Source organism: Narcine bancroftii, chromosome 3 (genome assembly GCF_036971445.1).
Source record: "Narcine bancroftii isolate sNarBan1 chromosome 3, sNarBan1.hap1, whole genome shotgun sequence".
Classification (NCBI taxonomy): domain Eukaryota; kingdom Metazoa; phylum Chordata; class Chondrichthyes; order Torpediniformes; family Narcinidae; genus Narcine; species Narcine bancroftii.
This window is the reverse complement of record NC_091471.1, coordinates 163,063,947-163,075,043: the sequence shown is the minus strand read 5'-3', so window position 1 is coordinate 163,075,043 and position 11,097 is coordinate 163,063,947. Positions and strand designations below refer to the sequence as shown.

The 11,097-nt window shown below is 41.6% G+C and overlaps 1 protein-coding gene across 1 annotated transcript in view; it reads left to right on the top strand.

Annotated features, from left to right (window-relative positions):
* The first annotated feature begins 2,990 nt into the window (after window positions 1-2,990).
* Window positions 2,991-11,097, top strand: part of grid2 (glutamate receptor, ionotropic, delta 2) — a 411,443-nt gene continuing 403,336 nt past the window's right edge. The window contains exons 1-2 of the mRNA XM_069923112.1: window positions 2,991-3,006; window positions 3,162-3,446. Coding sequence (XP_069779213.1) covers window positions 2,991-3,006; window positions 3,162-3,446 — 301 coding nt within the window. The remainder of the gene's footprint in view (window positions 3,007-3,161; window positions 3,447-11,097) is intronic.

Below are 11,097 nucleotides of genomic sequence, written 5' to 3'. Positions count from 1 at the left end.
ACCCATCCAGTTATATCGCTAGACACTCGGTTACGCCATGACGTAGCAAACTCAGTGAAAACAGGGGATACCTCAAGATGGTGTAGGAAAGGCCATTTGCAGTGACCTCCTGCTTGGGAAGCCGGACAGTGGCCACATGGTGATCACTGAACTGAGAAAGGAGAGGTGATGTATTAGGCATGAGGGGGGATCTCAGGCCCAGAACTCACCCACTCCTCACCCCCACCAACCCCCAGAGTAGAATATTCTCAAGAGCAATTGAACATTCATGCATGTTCAGAACTGAAAACATCAAGAACGAAGGAAATCAATAAAGTATAAGGATCTGGTGGGATATTGATGTCGAACCTCAGGCATTAATCTGAATAGCAGAATGAAAGTTAACTGTCATAAAATAAGTACAATGTTCAGATGCAGTAAAAGTGTCACTTGTTACAATATCCCTATTACAAGTTCAAGTTTATTATCACTTAAAACAGTTAAGTCTGGACCATGTGTACACTCACAAAGCACAGCACATAATAATTACACAGGTGTGTGTAATAAATATATATATATATATATATAATACATACTACACACACACACACACACACACACACACACACACACACAGAGTATAGATATAAATATAGAAAAGGTTGGCATACATAAATATCCATCTAGGAGAAGGACTCTCTGACATAACACCTATGACCTGAGGACCTGGTTGTCACTGTCCCAGTTTGTTAGACCGTGGCAGATAAACCACAGGGGCCAGTATTGTGCACATTCCACTCCACCAAAAAAATCCATTGTGATGGCTCGAAGGTCATCCCCATGTCTATGATCCTTCCTAAATCTTCAAGCCAAGCCATAATACTCTACCACTGAAACTCCAAGTGCTCAGCAGTATGGAATAGGTCCACCATTCTCAATTGCTGAGGTCTTTTGATGTTCAGTAATAGTTATACACCTATGAGAGACTAATAGCTCTCTCATTGCTACAACCAAGTGTAGGTGTCTATACTTGACTGATGGATAATATGTAATATTGCAAGCATTACATAAAACACACAAATACAAATTAACATAAATTTGAAGAGAAAAACATTTATTATCAATAAAAGGAGAAAATTGGTGCAAAGAAAATGTTTTGTCAGATCTTTGGTGCTCTTTAGTATTTTTATGGTTTGGGTTATACAGGAGGTTCAAGAGCCTGCTAGCTGTTGAGGAAAAAAAATTATTGAACCTAATAGGGCTGCATTTCAAGCCTCTGGAACTTGAACTAGAAGGTATCAGCAAGAAAAGAACAGTGGCAGGTGATGGGGGTCCTTTCTAAAATCGGTGGTCTTCTTAATGTCTTTGGTGAACAGGAGCTCAGTGCAGAACAGGTTCATGAAGCCCCTCTGGCTGCTGATTTTCTTTTGCTAAACTTTTCCAGAAAATATAGAATTAAAAATAACCAAATAAAGGTTTGAAAGCACAATCAATGAATAACGTCCTGATAGCAGCATTTAATTCCATCCCTAATAATGTTTGATCAGCCGTTTCAGAATGGTGAATGCTACACATCGGCCAGAGTAAGCAATGATGAAAGATTTCCTGTTCTGAAGGAATGTGATGAACTCATTCTAATTTTACACCAACCAATTCTTGCTTGGTCATTATTACTGAGATTATCTTACTCATCTATCCCTTTGGATTTATTGCCTTTTCTTCTGTCTTGGTAATTTAAGTTAATGTTTACTATTGTAATTGGTGCATCTCACATGCCTGTTTGGCTGCAGAAATTAAGAATGTCAGTTCCCCTGTACATTGGACTTCTGTCTTTTCTTTGGCTTGGCTTCGCGGACGAAGATTTATGGAGGGGGTAGAAGTCCACGTCAGCTGCAGGCTCGATTGTGGCTGACAAGTCCGATGCGGGACAGGCAGACACGGTTGCAGGGGAAAATTGGTGGGTTTGGGTTGGGTGTTGGGTTTTTCCTCCTTTGTCTTTTGTCAGTGAGGTAGGCTCTGCGGTCTTCTTCAAAGGAGGTTGCTGCCCGCCGAACTGTGAGGCGCCAAGATGCACGGTTTGAGGCGATATCAGCCCACTGGCGGTGGTCAATGGGGCAGGCACCAAGAGATTTCTTTAGGCAGTCCTTGTACCTCTTTGGTGCACCTCTGTCACGGTGGCCAGTGGAGAGCTCACCATATAACACGATCTTGGGAAGGCGATGGTCAACCATTCTGGAGACGTGACCCACCCAGCGCAGCTAGATCTTCAGCAGCGTGGACTCGATGCTGTCGGCCTCTGCCATCTCGAGTACTTCGATGTTAGAGATGAAGTCGCTCCAATGAATTTTGAGGATGGAGCGGAGACAACGCTGGTGGAAGCGTTCTAGGAGCCGTAGGTGATGCCGGTAGAGGACCCATGATTCGGAGCCGAACAGGAGTGTGGGTATGACAACGGCTCTGTATACGCTTATCTTTGTGAGGTTTTTCAGTTGGTTGTTTTTCCAGACTCTTTTGTGTAGTCTTCCAAAGGCGCTATTTGCCTTGGAGAGTCTGTTGTCTATCTCGTTGTCGATCCTTGCATCTGATGAAATGGTGCAGCCGAGATAGGTAAACTGGTTGACCGTTTTGAGTTTTGTGTGCCCGATGGAGATGTGGGGCGGCTAGTAGTCATGGTGGGGAGCTGGCTGATGGAGGACCTCCGTTTTCTTCAGGCTGACTTCCAGGCCAAACATTTTGGCAGTTTCCGCAAAACAGGACGTCAAGCGCTGAAGAGCTGGCTCTGAATGGGCAACTAAAGCGGCATCGTCTGTATATAACAATATAACAATAAATTATCATCTCATCTTTATTTAATCACATGGGTCTCCAGATTCCTCCAATTGCCAAGGTGGATTCAAATGTGTGTCTTGGCATCAGCAGTCCTAGTCACTGGCTGTCCATCCAACAACTTAGCCAGGCGTTCATCCTGACAAAGAGCCCAGGCCTATAACATTATTTACCTTTTACTTTCTATGGTTGCTGTGCTGGGTGACCTGCTGAGTTTCTCCAGCACATTTGTGTATTGCACTTCAACCCCAGCATCTGCAGACTTTTTTATTTAACCAGTTGTCTTTTGTTCACCTTGTCCAAGATTACTTGTGAAGTGAAATAACATGCTAACACGTTCTTTTGTTTCCTTTTAGCATGTGACTTGATGAACCAAGGCATACTGGCCCTCGTCAGCTCTGTTGGTTGCATGTCAGCTGGGTCTCTCCAATCTCTGTCAGATGCGATGCACATCCCTCACCTCTACATACAAAGAACACCATCTGGATCACCAAGGAGTGGCTGTGGACTCACCAGGACGAGCAGGAATGAAAACTATACCCTCTCTATCCGACCGCCCGTCTATCTGAATGATGTCATCCTCAAGGTTATCTCAGAGTTCGCCTGGCAGAAGTTCATTATTTTCTACGACAGTGATTATGGTAAGCAAATATGGCTCAAAATGTACAAGGGGTTGTAGGTCAATTGGGTGCCATGGCCTCGTAGGCCAAAAGGGCCAGTTAGTGCTGATGTCTAAATTTTAAAAAAATATGTTCATCAACAATACAGTCTGAGAATTACAATCATTGGAATGATTAACAATATATTTCAGGATTGTCTTGCAGTTTAACAAAGGGGAATGGGCAACAGTGATGTGTTCAAACTGTGTAAGCACAGGAATAAATTGGCTGTTAGATGTTTCCAGGAGAGCAATGTGCTTCAGGAGTACAATACCAGCTGGTGAGGTTGGCCTGTTGGATGTTCCCTATGCCTCCAAACTAGAGTAGTTCATCAAAGAGGCAGTGGAGGGTTATGGTTCATTTTAGCTAACACTTTGGTCTTTGTAATCTTCTACTCCAGTTGCAGTCACTTGAGGTAGTTAGGAATTATTTCAGGCAGCATTGATTTGGAATCTAGGAGATGTTTTCAGGGGATGGTGGGGAGGGGGAAAGGAAGCTTTTAGGTGTGATGTTCCACATTGTTGTGGAATGGAGAAGATATTTGCCAACATGCTATGAAAAAAACACTTTCCACCCATGGAATGGTAGCTCATCATTATTAGCGTACGAAAAGAGGGAAAGTAAATTAAATTTGAGAGATTTAGACTGTGATGGTTATGGTCAAAAAGCATCAATTCTGAGTTCCAATCTTACAAGGCAGCTCACAAACTGAATTAGAATCACAATAACAAATCCTCTCAAAGATAACATATTTTCAGACTAGGTGACCCCTTTTCTGAGCACATGCTCTGACTTCACACCAGTCAATGCTCCTGGCTAGCATCCATTTGAATTTCCCTCCACATTCCCACAACGACCGACCCATCATCAACCTCCCCCATTGATAGAGTGAGACCAAACATAAACTTGAAGGACAGCACTCCATGTTCTGCTTGAGCAGTGTATAACCCAATGGCATGATAATTAAACATCAATTTCCAGTAATCCCTTCCCCTTCTGCACCTTTCACTCTCATTCTCATCCTCTAAGGTTCTCACTCACCCTGTCCCTTCCAATCCCCTGCCCTCATCCAGCCTCTGTTCCTTTCCCCCTTCCCATTTATTTTTCACCTGCCCTCTACCCACTCACTCCTCCTTTCACCCCCTCTCCCCCACTATCCCCATCTGGCCACCATCCCTCCCTAGTTTGGTTCTATCACATCAGTAGACTCCACCTCTCTTCTCATCTCCTGCCTCTATATGTTTTCTTCCTTCCATCTTGGCCTGCTTCCACCTATCACTCTCCTTTCTCCCAACACCTCCCCTCCCACCTAGCTCCATCTGTCCATCATCCTTTGCTCCTCCTCAGACCACCTATCACCAATCGACCCCTCCCCCTTCCTCTTTAACACTGGCTGAAGCAGGATTTTGACCCAAACATCGACTATCCATTTTTAACATCCCAGTGACCTATTTACAATATCATCACTGTCAATTTGGCTCACCTTACACAATATTAAGCATCTCAATCAAGTCTCCATTCAGTCTTCTTTGTAGTTCTACTGATATCTATAATTCCTGAGGCCTGGCAACATTTTGGTAAATGTCCTCACCACCACACAACTTCTCCAGTGTAGTGACCAGAACAGTCCACACCGCTCGCTTTGTGCCCAATGAATTAGGCCATTAGAACGAAAAGTTTTGAATGACTAAGTTCATGAAATGCAGGAGATTGGAATAAATAGCTCCTTAAGCAACAAAAGTGTTGGTGAGGGTTTGAGCAAGTACTAAGGCTTCACTCTCACTTTGAAAATGATCACAGCGAGGTTCATCAAATATTCTCACAATATATTTCTGCTCATTTGATTTGCTGCCAGATTACAGTGCCCACATTGGCTCTGATGTTGCTCAACAGACGTATAATTAATACAAGTTTGACTTCTAACTGTTCCCACTACAGGACATTTAATCTAGTGACAGAGAATTATGAAAATGCTTAATAGGAGTGTTTTTTTTTATTTTCCTAATTGAACAGTGCTAGATAATTGTCAAATACATCATGCCTCCCTGCACTTCATTTTTGTACTAAATAATTGATTTAAATTGATAATGGGTGTAATTCTACAGCCTGATATTATTAAAGAGTCAAATTTCAGCCTGACTCCTATTGTTGAAATTAAAGCAGAGGAATAAATTACAATTGTTGGCTGGAAAATAGTCAGGGATCCATGAAATGTATGCACCCTGTCTTTTCAGGTACATTGCTTTCTGCTGACAGCTGCTGACAGTACTTGCCCACTAAACCATTAAAGGGAATTGTAGAGCTCGTCGAAAGAACCAAAGACTTGTTGATCCAAACCAAGGCTTTTATTAGCAAAAGACAGGAGCTCTTCACAGGTGGCCGACCAGTCCGGAATGATCCGACCTGGCTAGGGACACAACCCTTTAACAATAGGCGTGGCTTAGCTCTCAGCCAATCGCTGTAAGCACAGTCTAGATACAGAAATATATACACTATGTACATTGGTGATAGATCTGTACTATCACAAGAATATAGTGAATTTCTTGTGCTATTTATCTCTGGAAAGAAGTAGCCAAGTGTCGACTGGAGATGCAGTGTTTGTTCTCCTTTGCGCTATGAAATTTTGGGAAGATATTCAACAGAGTTGGATAGATTTTGATAGGTGGAAGCTACTCCCAATCTCAGATCTTTCAAGGACCAGAAGATTCAGATTTAACATTTGCAGCAATAGATCGGGAGCAAATTGTGGATTTATTTTGTGTGCAGAAATACTACTTGCATGAGGGTTTAAAATCAGAATCAATCGGTCCTTCAAAAAAGGATGAGAGAATAATTCGTGGGATCATGGGCAAAGAGCAGGAGAATGAGATGAAAAGAAATGCTCCATTCGGAGCTAACATTAACTCAAGGGGCTGAATGGTTTCCTTTGTTGTAAATCTTTGAAACTCACTTGATGTCTAATGGGACAAGAGTTTTTGAATATATTTAAGGTAGAGGTATGTGGATTCTTGATGGTCAAGGGGTTGAAAATTTATCACATAGACATGTGATAATATTGAGGATGCAATCGGATCAGCTGGGATGTTTTTGAATGGTGAAGCAGGCACGAGGCAAAGTGACCTATTCCTGCACCTAACTGAGATATTCTCATGTAACACAGACATTGGTGAGGTTATACAGCTTCAGTGAAATATTCAATCTTGATGGGGAGCACTACCTGCCTTGGAAAAAAATTAGTTTCATCCTCATGTTTGTTGAGAATCTCTGCCTTAAAAATATTCAAAGACTCTTCCAACATCAGCCTTTGATAGCAGTCATACAAGAGGGGACAATGTTACATTTGAGAGACATTGAGACAGTTACAGATAAGAAAGGTTTAGAGGAATATGGGCCAAATGTAGGCAAATGGAACTCATATGGTCAGTGTAGACAAGTTTTTTTGAAGAAATCTCAGTTAGGATAGACAAAGGGGAGGCTGTGGATGTAATATATTTGGAATTTTAAAAGGATTTTGATACAATGCCGCATGTTAAGCTGCTAAATAAGATGAGGGCCCATGGAATTACAGGGATGCTTTAGACTGGATAGAAAATTGGCTGATAGGCAGAAAGCAAAGGGTTGAAATTAAGGGAACCCATTCAGAATGGCTGCCTGTAACAATTGGTGATCTGCAGGGGTCAGTCTTGGGGCCGCTGCTGTTTACAATTTATATTAATGATTTAGATGGTGGAATGAATGGTTTTGTGGCCAAATTTGTGAATGACACCAAGATAGGTGGCGGAGCATAAAGTGTTGAAGAAACCGTAATATTCCAGAGGGAGATAGACAGATTGGGAGACTGGGCAAAAATATGGCAAATGAAGTACAATGTTGAGAAGTGTTCAGTTCTATATTTTGGCAGTGGAAATAAACAGGCAGAGTATTATCTGGATGGGAGGATAATTCAATCTTCAGAGGTGCAAAGAGACCTGGGCGTCCTCGTGCAGAGTAATCTAAAGGTTAATGACCAGGTAGCGAAGAAGGCAAATGCTATGCTAGCATTCATTCAAAAGGTGTAGTGTTTAAGAGTATAGAGGTGTTAATGAGGCTGGCGATACTCCATTTTAAGTACTGTGTACAGTTTTGGGCCCCCTATCTTAGAAAGGATGTGATGCTGTTGGAGAGTGTGCAGAGATTTACTAGGATGATTCCTGGAATGCAGGGGCTGGCGTATAGGGAACGTTTGGCAGCTCTTGGGTTGTATTTGTTGGAGTATAGGAGAATGAGGGGGATCTCATAGAGACATTTCAGGTTTTGATAAGATGTTTCCTTTGATGGGTGAATTGAGGACAAGGGCTATGGTGTTAAAATTAGAAGTTATCCAATTAACATGCGGCACTGTATCAAAATCCTTTTGAAATTCCAAATATATTACATCCACAGCCTCCCCTTTGTCTATCCTACCTGAGATTTCTTCAAAAAACTTGTCTACACTGACCATATGAGTTCCATTTGCCTACATTTGGCTCATATTCCTCTAAACCTTTCCTATCCGTAACTGTCCCAATGTCTTTCAAAAGTAACAATTGTCCCCTCTTGTATGACTGCTTTCAAAGGCTGATGTTGGAAGAGTCTTTGAATATTTTTAAGGCAGAGTTCTCGACAAACATGAGGATGAAACTAATTTTTTCAAAGGCAGTGGATCTGTGGAACTCACTGCCGCACAAAGCAGTGGAGGCCAGATCACTGGGAGTATTTAAACATCCTCGTCCTTATCTTGTCTCCTTGTTTGTGATTATATCCCACGTGTGAAATCAGGCCAGCATCTACCCTGTCAAGCTCCCTTAAAATCTTACAGCAGGGTCGGCCAAATTTTTTTTGGTTGTGGGCCACACAGAGAAATATTTAAGGAGTCACTGGCCAAACAATATTAAGCCCAACAGTTTTCAACCAGTTAAACAATGTTTGTAGATCAGTGCCATCTTGTCTGCTGTCATTTTTCCAGATCTTGATGAAGGGCTCAAGCCCAGAATGTTGGTTCTGTATCTTTGTCTTTGCTATATAGAGAGCGCAGTTTGACCTGCTGAGTTTCTCCAGCATTGTTTTTATTTTAACCATGGTGTCTGCAGGCTTCCACCATCAGATTTCTGAACAGAGAGGTGGAGAGGATGAGCAAATGTAGGTTCTTGGGAGTCACTATCTCGGAAGATCTTTCCTGGAACCAACACACCAATGGCATCATGAAGAAAGCCTCTACTTCCTCAGGAGTTTGCGGAAGAGCTAGTGGATTTGTTCAAGTGAACCGGTACGGACTTGAAGGGCCGACATGGTCTTTTTCCGTGCTGTAAACGGGTTATATGGTTATATGAAATGGATAAGTATCTCATTAGTAAAGGTATCAAGGGATAAGGGGAAAAGGCTGGTAATTGGAACTAGAGGTGAGCATAGTTCAACTTAGTGTAGAGTCATGGAACAAACTCGATGGGCCTAGTGGCCTGCTTCTATTCCTTTATCTTGTGATAAATAAATCAAAGGGCTTGTGATGAGAACATTGTGAGTTTCCAATGGGATAGAGGAAAATGAAGTGATTTGGTAAAAACCAGGCAAATAAGGTTTGATTCAAGCAAATATAAGGCAAGAAAAGCAAAATATTTGTTATTTAACCAAATGGAATGGGGTTGCAAATGTGTAAAGAAGTCCAAAGGGATCCAGGTGTTTAATGTATGATCATAAAAGGTTAAAAGGCAGACTAGCAAGAAGTTCAGAAGACAAATGGTGTGTCAGCCTTTATTCCAAAGGGGAGGTTTGTGTTGCAGTTGTACAGGTTGTTAGTAAGACCACAGCTCTGGTAATTTGAAGAATTTGGGTTCTTTTACTGTGGTGTGCTGTTAGTCAGAACCAGACACACACAAGGTAAAGACTGTACAACAGGCTTTAATCCTCAAAGACTTCCACAGAGCTAAGCTGGCTGTAGCTGCAGTAACTCTAAGTGAGACTTTGGTGGCCGGCGCAGGCTTATATCCTGGAGGGTGATTGACACCCAACTGGGTTGGGCTTGATCCATTCAGTTCAACTGATTGACAGCCGGCAAGGTGTAGTCCTGTCCCCCTTGCAGAGGTTGCCCCCTGCAGTAGGCCGGTGGTACACTTCTACAGATACAGAGGTTGCCCCCTGCATTAGGCTGGTGGTGTACCACCATATTCACCCCTTTCTTTAGAATTGTCCCGGAGTGGGGGGGGGGAGCACTGGGGCAGTAACAAAGAATCGTACCCACTATACAAAATACAATATTTATAGATTGAGATGATCTGACGGCCATGCTGGAGTCTCTGTGACCATCGGCGGACTGGCTCCTGGTGACTGGTAAGAGAGGAGGTGGGTGGCTAGCAGCAGGGGTCTGAGTGACTGGTGTGGTGCCGCGCAGAGGGGTGGCTGAGGGGGTGGGGGTTAAGGTGCTAGAGTTGTATTAGATGGGTGGGGGAGCAGGTTTGTCCCCAATGGCTGAAGTGGGCCCCTGGTGGTCAAGGAGGTCCTGTGCGTCCCATAGCTGCCTGGGGATGGGGATGTATGCCCGGTCGGTGTTGTCCTGGGCTGAAGGATGCTGTGGAATGGTGGGTGGTCCCTGTTTTTATTAAACTTTATTTATTTGAAGGATCATTAGTAGTAATACAGAATACATTCCATTAAAAAAAATTATGAATATATACATAAAAAACAACTTAAAAAAACAAAAAGGAAAAAATATATAAAAAAAAACAAAAAGTTAAATCAGATCCCCACCCACCCTCCCACCCCATCAGCCAGCTCTCTTAAGGAGAGTCAAAAATATATAAACAGAAACTAAGAATATACAATAAATCAAAATACATCTAAATGCATATATTCCAAATATGGTAACCACTTATTAACAAAAAAAGAATAATTATCATGCAGATTATATGTAATTTTTTTCCGTAACAATACAAGCTTTCAATTCATTATGCCATTATATTAATCACTATGTTATCTTTCCATGTACTTGCTACACATTTTCAAGCTACAGACAATGCTAAATATATAAATGCAATTTGAAATTTATCCAATCCTAATCCATTTAAAGGAATCATATAACCCATTAAAAAAAAGATGGATCTAATGGTAACTTAATGTTATATAATTTTTCAAAAATTAACTTAATTTCATCCCAAATGGTTGTACATGCACACAAGACCAAACAGCATGTAAAAAGGTTCCAGTACATACACCACATCTAAAACAAGAATCCGAATTACTAAAGCCATATTTTTTCAATTTCTCTGGGGTTAAATGTAAAAAGTTATAATTAACCATTCCATACCGCACATTCATCAATTTAGTAACACTACCATGACCCATATGTGCCCAGTTGTCTTCAGGAAAAACAAAGGCTAAATCATTTTCCCATTTAAGCTTAGACTTCTCCCATTCCGGTTTATCTATATTGTCTTGTAATACTTGGTACATAACAGAGATATAACCCTTTTTTTGGTATAGAAGAAATCAAAGACTCTAATTCCGTCAATACAGGTAAAATCATCTCTCTACCATACATATTTTTCACCAAAGCTGGAAGTTGATAATAAACAAATAAAGATTTTAAACAATATCAAAAAGTTCTTTCAATTGATTAAAATAA